The sequence below is a fragment of the Akanthomyces muscarius genome, chromosome 6 (genome assembly GCF_028009165.1).
Source record: "Akanthomyces muscarius strain Ve6 chromosome 6, whole genome shotgun sequence".
Classification (NCBI taxonomy): domain Eukaryota; kingdom Fungi; phylum Ascomycota; class Sordariomycetes; order Hypocreales; family Cordycipitaceae; genus Akanthomyces; species Akanthomyces muscarius.
Genome location: NC_079246.1, coordinates 735,161 through 753,946, shown reverse-complemented (window position 1 = coordinate 753,946; position 18,786 = coordinate 735,161). Strand labels below are relative to the sequence as shown.

The 18,786-nt window shown below is 52.7% G+C and overlaps 8 protein-coding genes across 10 annotated transcripts; 6 read left to right on the top strand and 2 right to left on the bottom strand.

Annotated features, from left to right (window-relative positions):
* Positions 1–525: 525 nt before the first annotated feature.
* Positions 526–1,119, bottom strand: LMH87_000268 (uncharacterized protein; the record flags this gene model as incomplete). The annotated part of the gene is made up of 4 exons (XM_056198149.1): positions 526–718; positions 782–849; positions 905–1,033; positions 1,093–1,119. The coding sequence occupies 4 exons, from the start codon at positions 1,117–1,119 to the stop codon at positions 526–528; spliced, it is 417 nt and encodes a 138-aa protein (XP_056055126.1).
* Positions 1,120–1,387: 268 nt separating this feature from the next.
* Positions 1,388–1,773, top strand: LMH87_000267 (uncharacterized protein; the record flags this gene model as incomplete). The annotated part of the gene is made up of 4 exons (XM_056198148.1): positions 1,388–1,477; positions 1,528–1,559; positions 1,613–1,694; positions 1,747–1,773. 4 exons carry the CDS (start codon positions 1,388–1,390, stop codon positions 1,771–1,773), a joined length of 231 nt encoding a protein of 76 aa, XP_056055125.1.
* Positions 1,774–2,575: 802 nt separating this feature from the next.
* Positions 2,576–4,063, top strand: LMH87_000266 (uncharacterized protein; the record flags this gene model as incomplete). Its single annotated transcript, XM_056198146.1, has 5 exons — positions 2,576–2,742; positions 2,804–2,831; positions 2,890–3,394; positions 3,444–3,775; positions 3,830–4,063. The coding sequence occupies 5 exons, from the start codon at positions 2,576–2,578 to the stop codon at positions 4,061–4,063; spliced, it is 1,266 nt and encodes a 421-aa protein (XP_056055124.1).
* Positions 4,064–4,623: 560 nt separating this feature from the next.
* LMH87_000265 (uncharacterized protein) lies at positions 4,624–5,772 on the top strand (the record flags this gene model as incomplete). Its single annotated transcript, XM_056198145.1, has 1 exon — positions 4,624–5,772. The coding sequence occupies one exon, from the start codon at positions 4,624–4,626 to the stop codon at positions 5,770–5,772; it is 1,149 nt and encodes a 382-aa protein (XP_056055123.1).
* Positions 5,773–6,579: 807 nt separating this feature from the next.
* On the top strand, positions 6,580–9,666 carry LMH87_000264 (uncharacterized protein; the record flags this gene model as incomplete). Of its 2 annotated transcripts, none has more annotated exons than XM_056198144.1 (1): positions 6,580–9,666. In XM_056198144.1, the coding sequence occupies one exon, from the start codon at positions 6,580–6,582 to the stop codon at positions 9,664–9,666; it is 3,087 nt and encodes a 1,028-aa protein (XP_056055122.1). The 2 variants fall into 2 exon arrangements, with proteins under 2 accessions (XP_056055122.1, XP_056055121.1); XM_056198143.1 differs by having other exon boundaries at positions 7,969–9,666.
* A 949-nt stretch (positions 9,667–10,615) lies between these two features.
* LMH87_000263 (uncharacterized protein) lies at positions 10,616–12,021 on the top strand (the record flags this gene model as incomplete). The annotated part of the gene is made up of 4 exons (XM_056198142.1): positions 10,616–10,844; positions 10,895–11,009; positions 11,059–11,183; positions 11,234–12,021. 4 exons carry the CDS (start codon positions 10,616–10,618, stop codon positions 12,019–12,021), a joined length of 1,257 nt encoding a protein of 418 aa, XP_056055120.1.
* Positions 12,022–13,166: 1,145 nt separating this feature from the next.
* Positions 13,167–14,400, bottom strand: LMH87_000262 (uncharacterized protein; the record flags this gene model as incomplete). 2 transcript variants are annotated; one of them, XM_056198140.1, is made up of 4 exons in its annotated part: positions 13,167–13,183; positions 13,281–13,555; positions 13,647–13,736; positions 14,318–14,400. In XM_056198140.1, 4 exons carry the CDS (start codon positions 14,398–14,400, stop codon positions 13,167–13,169), a joined length of 465 nt encoding a protein of 154 aa, XP_056055118.1. The 2 variants fall into 2 exon arrangements, with proteins under 2 accessions (XP_056055118.1, XP_056055119.1); XM_056198141.1 differs by having other exon boundaries at positions 13,314–13,555.
* Positions 14,401–17,312: 2,912 nt separating this feature from the next.
* LMH87_000261 (uncharacterized protein) lies at positions 17,313–18,299 on the top strand (the record flags this gene model as incomplete). The annotated part of the gene is made up of 4 exons (XM_056198139.1): positions 17,313–17,489; positions 17,543–17,981; positions 18,036–18,139; positions 18,243–18,299. The coding sequence occupies 4 exons, from the start codon at positions 17,313–17,315 to the stop codon at positions 18,297–18,299; spliced, it is 777 nt and encodes a 258-aa protein (XP_056055117.1).
* Between the last annotated feature and the right edge of the window lie 487 nt (positions 18,300–18,786).

The following is an 18,786-nucleotide window of genomic DNA, read 5'->3' as shown; positions in this document are numbered from 1 at the left end:
ATGGCAATAAGAGAGAACGAACAGGAGCTGCGAGCCATAATTTGAAATCCTGCTCATGGACGGACCTAATTACGCTGCTTAGTCCAGTCGTACGTGGGGCCGTACATCGGGCGGCGCCTCAGCATGCCGGGTTTAACAGTGCGGTGGTGCGGTGTCCATTCCGAGATAAAACTCTTTTGTCGCCCAGTAAAATGGCCGGCTGCGCTCGGCTACAAGGCTAGCCCCAGTTGTCCGCGGCCTGGGGGCCGGAATGAAGGTGAGCACCGTGCGTGCTTTTCCTTGTTTTGGTGTAGGTCAGGGTTGCCTCGCAGCTTTCCGGCCACTTACCAATACGCCTGTGAAGCACTAACGTCACACTCCGGTTTACGGCCCGCGGAGCACTGATGCCTTCACGACAAAGGGCTAGACATATCTCAAATGTCGCGTAACAAGTACAATGCTGCAACCTTGGGATTTTGGTCGAAACTTTCACAGAAAGACAGGTATTGGAGTATGATGATTTTTTCCGGTTGCATAAATCGTGGTCTATACTTCGAGATTGATTTGCTTGCCAAATCTGGCGTAGAGGTCGACTTTTAGCTCCGTCATTTGCTCCTTGATGGTGCTAATCTTTTCTTCCAAAGCTCCCGTATCTTCTTCAATTCGAGTCGTCGCCGTGCTCAGCATTTCTTGCGCCTGCTCGAGCGGTAGGTGGAAGAATGCGTCGCCAATCTTGTATCTGCAGCAATTGTCAATACACAGTCAACTTCCAGTGCATCCATTGCTTCAGGAGTTTTCATACTGGATCTTCTCGTCTTCGTCGGCAAGTTCGAGTTCGGTCGAGAGGTCGTCTAGCTCTTCCTTTTCTTTCTGTTTGGCGTCGTTGTCAGCAGAGGCTTTTGTACCAAGCAGGAACCAAACAAACATTCTTCGCCTTCAGCTCCTCCCCCAGAAGCAGTTCTCTTTGGTGCAGTCTGCTGAATCTGTTGATCTTGTCCTGGTCCTCGCGACGGACCTCGACTTCTTGTCCCGCATTCTCCTCGTCCTTGGAGAGCTGCGTGACGCATTGTTAGCCGCAGGAATGAGCGGGTAGTGTCTGTAGAAGCTGCATACCATGCGCCTTTGTAATAACGACGACATTTTGAGAGCTATATTGGGAGTGAATGGGCCTCGTCGCTGATCTGCCTCTATGCTGGTCGTAACCTGGGACCAAGGAGCTCAAGAAATGATGGTGGGGTACTGTGTGTCATACCGTGTTTTCCCCGATTTCGCACCGTCTCCTCACAATCTGGCCCCACACAAGCTGGCGAGAAGCATAGCTTCAGTACGCGACGACCGAGAATTAAACGTGATTTCCAGACGGCTTCGTTTTCATCTACGGCCTTGGATAGGGAGGTACATTGTCAGAATGGGTGCAAAAGCATATCCAAAATCGACCTTGAAGAAGATTGTCAAGGCGCACTCCAACCATACACTGAAAAAGGACGCCGACGTGTCGGTACGTAGTGTGGCGCTTCCCGTTTGTTTACATGGCTGACAATGCACCAGATCTATCTGAACTACGTACTCTTCATGGAGAGGTAGTAACAGCAGTGGCCGGACTTACCTTGCGAAGTCGCTAACACTAATTTAGTCTCATCAAAGAAGCGGCCATTCAATCCAAGCAGTCGGGCGAAAGAGGCCTAACCACCCGCAGTGTCAAAAAGGCGACCCGAGTGAGCATGGCAACGTCAGTATATCGTGAACAACTACTCATCAGCGTCGCAGGATATTCTTGCCAAATTCAAGGGCTGAAATACTGCGGTCAGAGGTGGAACAGAGAAAAGACGCGGACAATAGTCTGTGGATAGCGGACAACCCTATTACGACCCGATCTATCAAGATCGCGCTTCGCATGCGACACGACACAACACGATCGACACGATGAAACAGCTGCCCGTCGTCGCGCAAATATCTCATTCAGTATGCGCCTCGTAGCTATGTGATACTGTATGCTGCGAATGGCATCAGGCGAGGTGAATCCAGCATGTCGCGACTTCAAACTCTCCCTATTTACTGCAGCACGGCAACCCCATGTGTGCACGAGACCAGGCCCACATTGCCTCAGTAGATTACATTCAGGCACCGATGGTTTGCCAACCCTCTGTGAATCGAGTATTGCGATAAACTCGCTAGCAATTGAATTATTTAGATACCCGTCCCTATGGCCTGTCGACTTAATAACAATCGAACTTGTTTGCGCCCAACCGATGCCTAAAGATTCGTGTTTCTTTGTGGTTCTAGAACCCGTCTCCCCGTCTCCCCACCGTGCGGGCGGCGGTCGAGCAAACGGGCACCACCCGTTAGGTGCGCCGTCCGTTTCACTCCTCCACATCGACTATTCGAGCTCTTCTCCTCCCCCTACAACCCAAACTCTTCCGCCACCACTGCCTCTTTCTGATATCGCATTTGCGTCTTTGCATCCGCTGCTGTATTCGAGTACTGCCATTTTCGTCTTTTCAACACCTCCCTCCGACTGCCGCCCTCGATTTCCGTCGACGGCCCCCTCAAACAACACCTAGTCAACCAGCTCAGCTAAGCCTTCCGATCGATCGCCATGGCTGCTTCAACTGCTGCCCAGCCTATGTCCAAGTCCGCTAGAAAGAAGGCTGCCAAGGCCATCGAGCGCACCGATTCTCCTGCTCTTAGCACCGCGTCTCTCGCCGTTTCTGCGGACAAGACCGATGATGGTTTCGAGAGCCCATACATCAAGGAGCTTCAGAAGTATGTGTCACACCAGGTGGTAAATGTTGTGTCGCACGGAGCTGACCTAACACGTTTTCAGGAACATTCGAAATGTAAACAAGAAGATTGTAAGGCTATCAGCAGTTCCCATGCTGCGTTGCCATTTGTGCTAATTACTACTTACAGCTGAACGCAAACAAGACCGACTCCCTTCTTGCTGAGCACAAGGGCAAGACCCTCGAAGAACTGGTTGCCTCCAAGATCCTCAACACCGACCAAAGGGCCCAGATCCTCAAGAAGCCTGCTCTGCAGGCGCAGCTCGCCACCCTCGAGGAGCAGCTGGCTCAGTCTCAGAGGGTGCATGATCAGTATGCGGCCCAGGCTGCCACTGAAAAGGCCGAATTCGAGAAAACAATTCAAAAGCTTAAGGCTGATGCGACTGCGGAGGCTAAGCAAGCTTTCGACGAGACCTTCCAGGACAACCTGCTCCTGCTGTCACAGTTCCTCCGCCTAGCTGCGTACCGTCGAGAGGAGGGCAGCAACCCTGACGCGGACGAGAACCAGGCTATTGAGGGTGTTCTTCTCGCCATTTACTCCGGAGACAGCTCTGCTGTAGCTGCCATGATGAAACTGATGGAGGGATCTGCAGAGCAAGTCATCAGCGTTCCCGGTGAGACTCTTGAGTCAACCTGTAAGTAAGATGGAATATCACGGCGCTCTTGGTACTGACACAATACTAGACTCTGACATCGGTGCCCTAGCTAAGGGCTACACCGCAATGGGGTACACTGAAGCCGCACAGTCGGTGGAGACGGAGACGCAGGACTCTGCTCCTGCTGCGGCCGTCAACCTGCCGCCGGCCACTGCTGCGGAGATTGAGGCTGGCGCTGAATCCCTGACGATCAGCGAACCCACTCCAAACGGCCTGGCTAACGGTAACGATCTGTCCATTTCACAAGAGTGGGTAGATGTCAAGGCCCCCCAAGAGCCGGCCGCCGCCCCTGCTGCCGCTCTCGTTGAGGCCCCTAGTGGCAAGTCTTGGGCTGACGATCAACCTGAAGTAACCACTGCCGTAAGTAAATTTGCTTTAATTGATGTTTTTGGAACGCAAACTAACAGGCACTAGACCCCTTCCGCCGCTCCTGCGCAGCCAAATGATGGATTCCACCAGGTGCAGCGGAACCGGGGTCGTCATGAGCGCGAAGGCAGTGGCAACTTTCGTGGCCGCGGTCGCGGTGCCTACCGCGGTCAAGGCGCTCGAGGTGGCCGCGGCGGTGGTGATGGTCGCGGCAGGGGAAGAGACAACCGCAACCCAAACTCGGGAGGTGCCGCCCCTCGCCCCCCTCGCCAGGAGAACTAGTAAATACACTGAATTGGCTACAGCCTGATTAGAGTGTCAGGCGATACATTTACCATCCTCCACAGCGCAGAGGAACTTGTACACAAAGGCATGGCGGCGTTTTCGGTCTTCATCGACCTTTTTTTGGCACTGGATTTTGAAGGATAAGTGAAAGGCCGGCATGCAGCACCATGACAGCTAATAAAGCTTCTGGAATCTTGCGCCGGCCCGGCAGCAAGCGCATGTATGGACGGGCGAGTTGAGTTGATGTAAAACAAGAGTATGCATGAGATAATGAAACACATTGGCGGCCCTAGGTGGCCCGGGGGCAGTAACAATGGCAAATTGATCGAAGAAACGGATTCCGTGACATGACAGGCTCGGCAGCTCAACGAGAGCCGGCGATGTGACAAGGTAAAAAGGTTGCAGCTAAGGCTACCCGAGGCTTAGTGATCAACTGATTCGGCGACAATAAACGAGGATGAAAAGCCGCCTAGATCAAAGTAGGTGGTACGACTCTCAAGTACCGGGGAAGAGACTGAGCATAGTGTGACCGGTGTAATACAGCATGAAGCCCAGCCATGCGGCTTGTGAACCACGTCGCCTCAGACGCTGCTTGTGCCAGGAATTGCACATTCACAACTCAAAAACTCTCATTACTGAGAGAAAGTATGCTTGCCGAAACCATGAGCCAGTCCACAATCAGCTTTGAGCACTTGCGCAGCACCTCCAAGCATGCGCTCTCGTTAACTATTCGCTGGAACGCCGTACGCATCATCATTCTCTTTCGCCAGTCGCGCTCGTGCGCTGGATCTTACTCGGTGGAGAATGTGTTCATTGACCGGTACAACATGGCATGCGAAATGAATGACTTGGAGGAGATGGATCGCGTCTCGGACGAGATGGTCAAGGTCGTTATGGACATAGGGCGTGAGCTGTTTGACGCCATTGCACCGGTGGCAGAGCCGAATCCTGCTGCGGTGGACTGTGGTAACCTCGACACGTTCATGTTCCCTCCCGAGCATGCATTTACCTTTCGGACAGGGGTGAGCGGAACGACGAGATTGGTCCCTGATGAAGCCAGACTAATGCACGGCGTGCGATCTGCCCGCGTCGGACCACCGTTGTTCGTCCTGCGCGAGGGATGTACGCTGCCTCTATATTCCACGAAAGATGTCCGCGTGTTGGAAGGCCTTGGGCGCAGCGGCTGCGTTGCGCGCGTGCAGGTCGACGGCCGCGAGCTGTGTGCCAAGACGGCACATGTCCCAAACAGCCGGGGTGGCTCGCCCCAGAGAGAGGCCGACCAACTCTGGAAGATGACGGCCTCTGGCCTGGCTGGCACGCTACGAGTCCCGCAGCTGGTCGGCTTCCTCTACACGCCCAAGGACGCAAGGCTGGTGGGCTTCCTGCAGGAGTACGTTCCCGCGCCAGAGGCGCCACGCACGCTGGGCAGCATCGAGGCGCCATCAGACGTGCCCGAGGCGCGCCGCAGGAAGTGGGCGGCGCAGGTGCGGGCGACGGTGGACGCGCTGCACGGCATGGGCGTCGTATGGGGCGACGGCAAGGCGGGCAGCGTGCTGGTGCATCGCGACTCGGACGATGTGTGGGTGGTGGGCTTTGGGGGTGGGTGGACAGAGGGATGGGTAGCGCGGGAGCAGAGCGCTTCGATGGAGGGTGACGATGTCGCTGTGAAGAGAATATATGAACATTTGGGACTGGCGCCGCCATAAGCACTGGCTGTGGCGCTGAATTCATGGTTGACTCTTTACATGGGGAAATCTGAAAGATGGTGCCAGGACATTTATACACGATGGTCTTTTATGATGAGATGTAGTCTTGTAAGTGTCTCTGGACTGCTTGGCAGTCAAGGCCGGAGACAGTATACGGTTCAGTAGCATAAATTAGATTTCTAATACGCTCTAATGCGATTAAATCACGAATTCCCATCCTGCTTTTTAATTTTTCACAGAGTACCTAGAGAAGCGTCCTAACACGCTTCTGTTGCCTTGCGTCGACAAGCATCTTGTAGGTGCAGGTAAGCCACTGAAGCTCACAGCCTTACAGGCCCTGCCGCAGAACATGCATTGTGGCGCGGGCTGTGGCGCGCCTGCACCTTGAAAAGATCAAGCGGCAGGTACCAGGTACCTCACTAGTACCGTTTACGCCAAGGAGCTCTGCAACTTGTCCTTTTCGGTACTTGCGCTTCCTTGCCAGAGTGGAGCTAGGTCTGTACAAGCTGTCCTGTCGACATGCTTCTCTGGCCACATCAACCTTTATTTTGTTCCAATACTGCACTACCGCCGACAAAAGAGGACGACTTGCCCACCTCACCGGGAGCAATTGAGTCGTTTGCATTGTAACGGCTGTTGAATCACCCGCATTCTTCAGCCTCGTTTTACTTCCTGCTCTATTCTCCCTTTCCTCAATGCTCGTTTGCCTCTGATACCCATAGCTACACGAGGCACCACCCTTCATTGTTTGTCCCGCCGCCGGGCCACCACTTCTACACACCAACACCACACCGCATCCAGCACACAATGACGCGCTTACGCCTGTCGTCGCTCATGACGCTCCTCGGAGCCGTCTTCCTCTTCTCGGCCAACGTCATGGCCGCCTCTGCCGTCCTCGGCGTCGATCTCGGCACCGAGTACATCAAGGCCGCCCTCGTCAAGCCTGGCGTCCCCCTCGACATTGTCCTGACCAAGGACTCGCGACGCAAAGAAACCTCGGCCGTAGCCTTCAAGCCCGCCCCCGGCGGCGCCAAGCCAGGCCAGTACCCCGAGCGTGCCTACGGCGCCGACGCCATTGCCCTCTCCGCGCGATTCCCCGGCGAAGTCTACCCGAACCTCAAGACGCTCCTCGGCCTCCCTGTTGGCCACACAATTGTCGCCGAGTACGCCGCGCGCCACCCAGCCCTGGAGCTGCAGGAGCACGCCACCCGCGGCACCTCGTCCCTCAAGACTAAGACCCTGACCGCCGAGGAGGAGTCGTGGATGGTTGAGGAGCTGCTCGCCATGGAGCTCCAGAGCATCCAGAAGAACGCCGAGGCTCTCGCCGGCGAGGGCTCGTCGGTTCGCTCCATCGTCATGACCGTCCCGCCATTCTACACTATCGAGGAGCGCCGCGCCCTCACGCTCGCCGCTGAAATGGCCAATCTCAAAGTTCTCAGCATCATGAGCGACGGTCTGGCTGTTGGTCTCAACTACGCCACCAGCCGCACGTTCCCCAACATCAATGAGGGCGCCAAGCCCGAGCACCACATTGTCTTTGACATGGGCGCCGGCTCCTCCACCGCCACCGTCCTCAAGTTCCAGAGCCGCACTGTCAAGGACATTGGCAAATACAACAAAACGGTCCAGGAGGTCCTGTCCCTCGGCGCCGGATGGGACCGCGCTCTTGGTGGTGACGCTCTCAACTACCTCATCACGGACGACATGATTTCGCAGTTTGTCGAGTCCAAGTCGGCTCAGAAGATCTCCGCTACCTCGGACGGTGTTCGCGCCCACGGACGTGCCGTGGCCAAGCTCCTCAAGGAAGCAGAACGTGTCCGCCATGTCCTGAGCGCCAACCAAAACACTGGCGCAAGCTTTGAGGGCCTCTATGAGGATGTCGACTTCAAGTACAAGCTGGGCCGTGCCGATTTCGAGGCCATGGCCCAGGACTTCCCTAAGCGAGTTGCCGTTGTTGTCAATGATGCTCTCAAAATGGCCGGACTTGACATGGTTGACATTGACTCCATCATTCTTCACGGCGGTGCTACCAGAACTCCATTCGTCCAGAAAGCTCTTGAGAACCTTGCCGGTTCCACCGACAAGGTCCGCTCCAACGTCAACTCTGACGAGGCTGCCGTTTTTGGTGCTGGTTTCCGTGGCGCCGAGCTGTCTCCCAGCTTCCGTGTCAAGGAAATTCGCGCCACTGAGGGCTCCATGTACAGCGCTGGCATCAAGTATACCAACCCCAAGGGCAAGGAACAGCGCCAGCGCCTCTGGACTTCCGTCTCCCCTCTCGGTGGCGCCCCCAAGGAGCTTACTTTCAACGACTTCAAGGATTTTTCTGGCAGCTTTTACCAGCAAGTCGGCGACGACGACAAGACTGTTGCTACATTTGCTACTAAGAACCTGACTGCCACGGCAGCTGCTCTGAAGAACAAATACCCCTCCTGCGTCGACTCCGAGATTGTCTTCAAGCTTGCCCTCAAGCTGGCCAACGAGAATGGCGAAGTTGCCGTCGCCTCGGCCATCGTCGAATGCGAGGCCGAAGTTAAGGAGACCATCATGGACGGTGTCAAGAACCTCTTTGGATTCGGCAAGAAGGACTCGTCCGAGGATGGTGAGGATGCCAAGGCCGACGCTACCTCGTCCAAGTCAGGCAAGAAGTCCACCAAGTCTACAAAATCTAAAAAGTCTTCCAAGACGTCCAAAACGTCGGAGAGCGCTTCCTCTTCTACTGAGTCGGCTTCTGGCTCTACTGACGCCAAGGACTCCAAGTCGACTGAGGCGGCTGAGGAGCCCAAGGAAGATGTGAAGAAGAGGGAGCTCGTCCACATTCCCGTCGAGGTTGTTCTTGAGAAGGCTGGCATCCCCCCATTCACCAAAGAAGAGCTCACTACCTCCCGCGATCGCCTCAAGGCCTTTGCCGCTTCCGACAAGGCTAGAATCCAGCGTGAGGAGGCCTTGAACAAGCTCGAGGCCTTCACCTACAAGATTCGCGATCTTCTTGAGAACGACGACTTTGTCATCAAGTCCACCGAGAAGGAACGCACTGTTCTCTCCGAGAAGGCGAGCGAGGCCAGTGACTGGCTCTACGAGGGTGGTCTCACTGCCGTCAAGGACGAATTCAAGGCCAAGCTTAAGTCACTGCAGGATCTTGTTGACCCCATTCAGACCCGCGTGAAGGAATTCACTGCCAGACCTGAGGCTATCAAGAACCTCAAGGAGGTCGTAGGCCAGACCGACAAGTTCCTCAAAGACATCTACAAACAAATTGACGAGCACGAGGAGTACCTTGCCAGCTCTTCCGCGGCGTCTAGCTCCACTCCCACTTCCTCTGCCCCCGCCGAGTCGTCAACAGGAGATTTTGACGGCCTCGAGGATGAGGACGCCACCGAGGCCAAGCAAGAGGTTGAGGAAGAGTTGCCCGCCGCGGCCACCCCGCCCCTGTATAAGCGTGAGGACCTCGTCGAGGTTGAGAAGCTCAACACTGAGACCAAAGAGTGGCTGAAGGAGATGGAGTCCAAGCAGGACAAGCTTGGTGCCACTGAGGACCCCGTGCTGCTTAGCAGCGACATTGCCGCAAAGCAGGACAAACTAAGCAAGGTGAGCATGGAGATTGCCATGAGGGGCATCCGCTCGTTCAACAGCGGTACCAAGAAGCCCAAGGCCAAGAAGTCTAGCAAGTCGAAGAGCAAGGGTAAGGGCAAGGGCAAGAAGTTTAACGTCGATGACATGGACGCGGAAATCTTTGGCGAGGGTATCGACCAAGAGGAGCTCGACAAGATTCTCGACCAGATCCGCAAGCGCCAGGCCGAGGAGGATAAGAAGAAGGAGGGTGAAACCAAGGAGGAGGAGAAGACCAAGGAGACTAAGGAGGAGACGAAAAAGAAGCAAGGACATGACGAACTATAGATGGGCTAAACGACTAATGCGTCCCCTTGGAACGGGGGATAATCATATCAACACTGTATATATGTAACAACTGAAGGTAGCTGTTTAGAAAATAGAAGGCGATTGATTCCACATTGGTGTAAGCCAGAGGAGAGGAGAGCATATCACGATGTCACGTTTTCGCAGTCAACCGTCGTGTATAGGTGTGCAGGTGGTCGTGTTGGCCTTTTGTGCAGCCCTCAGCTTTCTGCATGCACATTCGGGCGAGGGCCAGACGGCGAACATGACGCACGCCATCTGCACGGGAGAAGCCTCCGTTCATTTCCCCCTCTGCCAACCAAGGCCTGCTCTGGACTGGCTCTCATACCGTGTTTGTCCTTGGTGCTACGTGGTACCAAGCCCAGATGGCTTTGCTCCCGGCGACCAATACGAGACGGTGCCATGGTATGGTTTTTTTTTTGTGGCAAGATTGGTTTCGAATTTGAGATTGAAAGGAACTTTAGGTGCATGGATCGGCGTACTCGAGCCAGAATTACTAGCGGTGTTGGCGCTTGGTATTGTATGGTCATGTTGATCTTGTTCGTTGCCAGCTGGCGGAGCGGCAGCTGCCAAGGTGACATCCGTTTGTGCCTGCCGACCCGTTTCTGCAGTCTGCTTCAGAAGAAGACGTGCATTGCCTCAATAGCGTGTTTGGGGTGTTTGGATCGTACATGCGACGGTCCTGCAGCTCCCTTTGGTTTATTAACACTTCCCCTCTCGCCCCGGCCACGTCGGTCGTTTCTCGTTCCTCACCTGCGCATTGCCCAGTCAGTCACTCTTGTCACTCGCTATCTTCCCTCTTCTCTTTTCACTTTCATTCAGAGAATTCCATCAATTATCTAGTCGTTCGCTTCTTCTTCTTCTTTTGTTGCTTGAACTTTTCCGTTTGATTCCTCGAAACGTTTCTCGGCATCCACCACCTCGATCTGCAATGTTGTGGCAGAGCCTGTCTCTGCTGTCGCTTGCGGCTTCACTTGTCTCATCTTTCGCGCTCCCTGCTCGGAATACCCAGGATACATCTTCGGCCACCTTTTCGTTCGATGTTGCGCGCAGCGGGACCGGCAAGAGGGACTTTCAGCGCGAATGGGCCACAGTGAGGCAGAAATGGGGCGGCAGTATCTCGAAGCCTGGTTCCTCAGCGTTTTCCCTGGCAGACGATGGTATGTTGCAAGTAAACATCCACAATCAAGTCGGACCTAACGATACGCAGATGGGCTCGTCGACGTTCACCCTATGGGAAACGATGATTTGTACTTGGCCGACATACAGATTGGCAATCCGCCGCAGACTGTCAAAATGGCGTTGGATACAGGCTCTTCTGATGTGTACGTATGCGACAATTGACTTCAGTGCCATCTTTCTAACACAAAATAGGTGGGTGCAATCCACAGATACAAATTACCGTGTCAACAGAAACGGACCGTGGGCGCCTCAGTATCATCCCAAAGACTCCCACACCTCGTCTCTTCTCAACGTATCTAGCTGGGATGTCCAGTACCGTAAGCAGCACGCACGAGTTTATATCACGAGCATATGCTAACCTCTGTAGTGGACGGCACCGCGGCGTTTGGCATAGTATACCAGGACACGATTCGATTCGGCAACATTGAGGTAGCAAATGCCACTGTACAGTCGGCACAGACAATGGCCTCGCGCTTCGAGACGGATATCGAAATGAGCGGCATCATGGGGCTGGCCAAGCGCCTGCGAAACAATATCCAGCCTCCTGTGCCGACCTTTATGGATATACTTACACCGCTTCTTGACTCACCCGTTTTTACTGTTGATCTCAAGAGGAATGCCACGGGCCAGTTCGAATTTGGCCGCATTGACATGGCCAAAGCGTCGGACAATATTACTTGGCTTGACGCGGTCGGCAGGAGCCCTCACTGGGACGTTGATTTTGACCTGACCTCGTGGACCATTCCGGACCAGACATGGTGGTACTATCGTTTCTCTGGCACCATTGACACTGGCACCACCCTCATGTTTCTGCCCAGCGCCCTGGCCAGCCGGTACTGGTACAGTGTTCCTGGCATGCGACAGTCTGCCGAGCTTGCCGGCGCCTACACGTTTCCTTGTGCCAACGCCAAGCAACTGCCTGACCTGCTGTTCAAGCTTCCGGGCACGGAGCACGTCCTGACCATTCCCGGACGCTACCTCAACTACGGACCGGCCGACCCTAAGGGCGAGTACTGCTGGGGCGGCATGCAGAGCGCCGAGGGCATGGAGATTGTGGTTCTGGGCGATGTCATGCTCAAGGCGCTGTTTGTGGCGTTTGACCTAGACAAGCAGCGCGTTGGATTTGCCAACAAGGTGCTCACGGACGAGATGTAGATTTTATGTTTGCTCGACGACATTATTTTCAACCGTCATTTTTCTGGCTTTGTAACTAGAGTTGTTAGTTTAACAGAGGGGAGAGAAGTAGAATATACGACAGGTAATGACGTGGGTTTTGAGCTTTTGGCCGTTTTTCTTTCGCGTCACCACCACTTTGACTCCCTGTCAGTATTTAAATCAGGCCACATGTTTCACCTGCTGTTTTTCTTTTCTTTATTGTTTCAGTTGTCTTTCTGTCTCTTTTTTTCCCCTTCCGTACCAAGGTGTCGGTTGCATACATCCTCATCGTTTCGTCTGCCTACATTTACACTCCCAGTTTTCTCTTCTTGAAGCTATTACTATCACAAGAACAATCACATTTAGCAGAACAGATAATGTCAATGATTGGTATCCTGGAGAGAAATCATGCTGTACAATGATACGCGAAAATACGACACGTCCAAACCCCCAATAATGACCACCACGTCGGCGGTCTTGTACACAAGATGGCATTCCTCTTTCCAACCTCCTGGTCCTTGTATGGACAAGACATCGCAAAACATGAAGCGAAAAATCAAGCAAAAGAATGTGTTAGTACAGCGGTGGTGAAAGATCTTTTCCCTGGAGGGACAAGAAAGCCAGCACCGGGTTGGTGTAGTGATTGGTAAAATAAGCTGCTCGCAGCCAGCCTTGATATGAAGACACAAGGTAGCTTATCAAGTTCGTTTCTTGTCATGATGTTGTTGAAAGGTGATTTCGCCCATTGCCTGGTGGTGGTTGTATCTGATGTTGGTATCGTGTATATATTGCTGTGTTGACTGGCCGTAGCTTGCGAAGCTTGAGACTGAGAAATAAAAAAAGGGGCGACCATGGGGGAAGAATGGGTCGACGACGGCTAGTATTAAATAAATGAATAGGCTACACGGCCACCAAAAAAGAGAAGAGGGCTGGCCGTATAAATGAAGTGGAGAGAAAAGGGCGTTGAACTGCCAGCTACCCATTTCGAGATGGGATAGATAGTCCAAGGAGTTGAAAATGGACAGGAAAAGTACCACGTCGGCATCATCTATGCATCGTGGGCGAAGGGGTGCGTGGGCGTAGGCAGGCCGAGGGGGGCAACTTTCTTCGATGTGTATTGGTTTGCAAAGTGTGGTGTACACCATTTACTGGTGGTCGCCGTCTGTGGGAGCACGAGGAACGATCCAGTTAGCGAGCTTGCTTTCTTAACGCGGTCGGCTTTCATTGGTAGTCGGCCTTGGTGACAATGTGGTATTCACCTTCACTGCCGCCCGGGGTAGGGGGCATGTTACCAGCACTAGGGGCTTGCTGGGGCGCACGGGCGGTGCCGGGACGGGAGCGAGCCTTGTCGTCCTTGGTCGGGGGAGGAGGCGGTGCGTGGGTGGGAGCCTGCTTGGCCATGTCGGACGTGTTGAGTTCGAGATCGGGGCGGCTTCGCTGACCCTGCTTGCTCTGCTTGAGACGTTCTTCCATCTCGCGGAGGCGGGCCTCGAGGGACGCAAGCTCCATTGTGTTGCGGTTGACCTTGGCTCGTCTGGAGGGGTCAGCTTCAGCTTCAGACGCGCATTGGAGCTCAAGCTATAGCTGGGGGAGCTAGCTCGAGCTCGGCCATGGAGTGTACGCACCTGGTGTCAACCTGGTGGTCGAGATCGGCCACCGAGTTGTCGATGCGGAAAATGTCCATCAGCTCATCGGAAAAGGAGCGAGCGATGGTTCTGTCCTCGGAGTTGATGGTTAGCCGTCGTTGCTGCTTCTGGGCCTGCATGTCCTGCTGGCTCTGGTGGTCCATTGTGGCGTTGGTGTTGGCGTGTGTTGGATATGAGGTTGGGGGCTGCTCGGGCGGTTGATGAAGCGCGTTTTCAACGTATTGATGGGCTGATGATGGAGGGGAGAGAGGAAAAGGAGGACGTGGGCTGGAAAGAAGCGAATATAATAAACAGAATGGGAGAGTAGCGACCAGTCCTTCTCCACATGGTGTGGGCGGTAGGATAGGGATTATGTTTCGGAGGGGAAGCCTGGCGGGCGGTAGGTGGTACGAGGAAATGGGAGACGAGGCTGGCGATAGACCGGGTATCAGGTACTCGGAAAGTCGTTGGGAGGAATGCAGGACCCGAGATTTCTTTTTTGGAACAAGAGGCGGGTGGTTGTAGTAATGAGGCGGTCGTGTTTGTAGAGATGACCTCAGAGCCAAGGCGACGCAGGGAAGGTGCAGGCCATGTCATCAATGCGAGACGATCTCCAACGCGGGATGGAAATGAGAGCATAAAGACAAATTGCGAGAAGAAACGGTACTTACGACAACGGACGACGGCTGGTGGGCTTCCATTCGCGATCGAGCTCCTCGTCGGTATAGGTACGTTCGGTGGTGGTAGCGTCCATGTCTGGAACAAGAGGAGGGCTGCTGATGTGTATTTCGAGGTAATTCGGGTATCTGTCTTGCCAGTCGAGGAACTGGTATTTTCGGATTGCGGTACGAATTTGGACGGTTATTTTCTGTCGAGAAACGTCTCGGAAGGGGTGAGGCTATGACGTCGCGGGTGTGCAGGAAGCGCTGATGGGATGTGGGTATCAAATTAGAAAAAAGGGGTGCAAACAGAGGTCGACGTGGTATATGTTGCGGCTGTCGGTTAAAGAGCTGCGTTTTATTTCAAGTCGTCAGGGAAAAAAAGACGAAAGGTGAGAAAGATGAGGAAGAGAGAAAGAGAGAAAGAGAGCGAGGAAAAGGAGTATTGGGCAGATTTGGAGAAGAGTCGAGAAGCGAATAGAGACGAGGCAAATGGCTACGGGAGATGGGAGATGGGGTTCGCCCTGTGATTGACCCTCTTGCGATGAACCCTTCAGAGCGAAAAGGGCGGGGGCGAGGTTCAGTCTTAATATGGCAAGGAGATTAAATTCAAATTTCAGCACATGTGCTGGATACAGGGGTGACTTGAGGGCGCGAGATGCACCGTCTGAATGGCAGTAAATGCTCTCCCTCGGGCTGTTGAAGCCGCTAGAAAAAGAGAGCCACCTAGGTAGAGCTTTACCAGTACCCTGACCCTGCATTTGGTGGCTTGCACCGGGTGCCACCTCTAGCACCTCCATCAGCAGTCACATCCACTAACAAGATACGCAGAGCCGCCGAGGGCGAACCCGCTGCCACACCCGCCTGCTGCGTGTGGGGAAGCCCATCTCCCACCCATATTAGCGTGCCTGATCACCCAGGCACGGCACGGCACCCATTTCATGCGCCCTGTCAGGTTGTCCGCCACATCTTGTGATTTGATTCCCAGCAGCGTAAAAAAAGAATGAAAAAATCATGGGCTTTGGTCATGCTATAAAATGCAGAATCATGCTATCAGAGAGTCCAGATGTGCATTGCAGGCGCTGAAACGCGGCCCCTTGGACACAGTCATCCCATCCCCATCGCCTGACCTGAGCCTGAGCATCATCGCCCGTTTTCATCTGTACAACCGCCACATCACGCGGTACGAGAACGCGCCTGGGCCCAGCCAGTTGAGATTTGTGCCTGTTTCTAGCTTTGCAGCTCACGTCCATCACACACACGACCTTGCGTGCCGGCCGGCCGTCCCCCCGCGTTGCATACCACCGAGCGATATTGCATTGTCTTGGGTCCTACGGAGTACTCAGTACATAGAGCAAGGGGGCGGCGCATTGCAAAAAAAGAAAGCACGCTAGCACTCGAGCCCGCGATACCAGTACACTCTCGGCGTGTTTTATTATTACCCGCCGCGGAAAGTGGCCATGTAAGAATGTCACTCCTAACATTCGCAAAGAATTCCAACGCGAAGGGTCAAACATTAACATGCTTTCAAACCACGTTCGAAAAGAAAAAACAAATTCCGTAATAAAAGAAAGCCCAACGGCCACCTAGAGAAAATTCTGCGGCGACGGGCAACCTCGGTCAGCTAAGCTCTTTGAATTAACCACTTTTACTGCCCCTTGCTGGCACTACCACCCAAGTCCGCCTATCCCCCAGGGTCTTTTAATTTAATCCCGACCACAGAGCTATCCGTGCTGGTAACTCGTGTCGCTCGATCAAGAGCCGCTGTGCAGCGGGATAAATAATCAAGGGCGAGATCACCAAGCATAGCCAATCATCAGTTTTCTCAGTCGCCGTGAGAAAATCATGTCACCAGGTAAAGTGTGCCGCGCTGAAAAGATGACTGCTTTTCAGCCAGCCAACGTTTACTCCGTATAATCCTCAAGCTGTTCCCTACTTATAGGCTGAAAATGTCGCACCCTCCAGTATAGATAATCGTAGGCAATAGAATACACCACGTCCTATTAAGTTCTTCATTATAGTAATTTAGATTTAGTAAGTTAGAGACTAAAATTTTTATATCTAATATAGCAGCTACTAGTTTCTAAAGGCAAGGCTACTATAAAATAGTTTAATTATTAGAAGTAAATAGACTAGTTAATTAATATAATAGATAGTTAAATAATCTAAATAATTGTTAAGATTATAGTTTATAGTTAGTTACTTGATAAAATATAGTTTAGACTTAGGTAGTAATACAATAATTAGATAAAGACTAAACACTTGACTATTTGACTATTAAGGAGAAACTCTGAAGTTATAGGACCTATTATAGATAAATATCTACTACTATACTATTTATTATAATATAGAGTGTCTAATAGCTTTCAAAGTAAAATAAAAGGATAAACTAGTATAAGTATAAAAGAAAGTATATTTTCTACTTTCTTTTATAATTTCCAATATTCTTATTTACAGGAAGAATAGCTGCTTAGTATTACCTTTCTGAACTGTGCTTACTGGAGTTTTATGTGAAAAGTGAAGCAGATGCTCGTATCCCCAATCTTGATTGGCTCTATATCCCTGTCTGTGACCTCAGAGCTGCAGTCAAAGTGGTAGGCGATTTGCATAATTTCGTTCTTTTACGCGCCGGCCGTTGCTATAGAAGCTAGCGCTATTCACGCCAGCTCATCGGCCCCAAATGTCTTCCCCGCCTTCCTCCATTTCTAAGCAACAATCCGGGCCCGACTTACAGAATCGCAAAAGACCAAGCCCATACGATGCCACACAGACAATCCTCCTACATGGACGGTCAAGTCGACCTCTGCAGTACGCTTAGACTCGAATTCCCCCGGAAACGTTAGGACAACTTGTCAAAAGTTTGGCTTACGCCTCACACCCTACGCGAAAAGGACCGTCGAAACGACGTACAACCTTCTACTACAGTCTCGGTAGCTAGCGTAACACAACCGACAACTTTTGCTCGATTTGCACCAGAGAACCAAATCTCAGACACCGGCTCTGGAATATGGAAACTCAGTCGGCTCTATCCGAATTCCGACGGCAGCTCGAGAAATTGTGCCAAACGTCGCCAGATTCTGATTTTTATCTTCGCCAGTTATTAGCATATGTCAACAATACACCAGATATCCGTAATACTGCCAGGATAAGTGTCCTAGAATCTCAGCAGGCTGTTGACCTTGCGGTATCTCCGAGCCCCTGGCTTATTTTCGCTACAATGGCTGACTCGTTCGGCAGAGAGGCTTCCCGTCCTTGGTGATTGTCGGTGGCCATCTCGCGCCCAGCACAATTGTCCAATTGACACACAAATACAACCTACGTCCAGAACTCTTCTTGGGTCACCTCGAAATTGAGCGCGTTCAGAATCGTTTTCGCACGTCATATGAACTTCCCGCATTGCCCTCTCAGCGCAAAAATATTATACATGTTCGGCTTGTCAGCCTGTGGCGTTCACCGTCACAAGCTGCGGCGTACCCTGCATATCTTTCTGCGGCCACCCGCCAGCGCGCCGATGAAAGCTGCTTGAGGCAAGAAAAGCTTCTTTTCGAAAATCTCAAGTCTGGGAGTACAAGGTTTCGTAAGGTCCACTTGCACAGCTCCCGGAATTTTAGTCTGGAGCAGGTCGTTTCATTCTGCTTGCTTCCCATGCAGGTAGGAGAGCGGCAGTCGTGGAGAGGTGAGCCATCCCCATCATATTTGCATTCGTACCCAACTTAACCCATACCTCCAGGCGTCTACCTAATCGATAGTGGTGACCCTCTCTCCAGCACAGAGACTTACCCGTGGGATGATCCAACAAAGGTTACCGGAGCATCACCAACCCTGCTTCGCACTGTACGCTACAACGAAAGATATTCCCTCGCGACAAGAAATTCAACGCATGAGCGAGACCCGCAGCGATTTCAGTTCAAAATGCACATGTATCACCCTGGAAAAGATCCTCTGCTTCTTGACCCGACCAGAGCTTCGCACGCACACCCATTCTACGGTCTAGCCTCTTTGCTATTAGCTGCGTCGGCGTCGTGGAATCAGATGCTTACTTTCCTAGAGGATGATATAACCGCCCATCAAGGAGTTCCACTTGAAAAGGCAGCGGCTGCCCTCGCACAGATCCGTTTTGACCTGGGTCTCATCCATCGATTTCAAGATTTCATTCGACTTGATCTTGAATCGCTAAAGGACCCTGACTGGCAAGGCGGCTCCCCTAGCCTCGACGCTTCTGGCAGCGGGACAAGCGAGACGTTGGCAAAAACAATGTATAAAAGTTTGATTACAGACTATGAAAGCTTAATACAGCGGTGTGAGAGACTTTCGAAAAGGTGCGAATCCAGCAGCAATTTACTGCAGAGCGCGATTGCACTCCTGGAAGCACAGAAATCCATACAACAAACGACAGAAGTGAACAAACTTACAAAGCTTGCGTTTGTCATTCTGCCTTTGTCACTCATCTCTTCAGTCTTTGGAATGAATGTAGCAGAAAT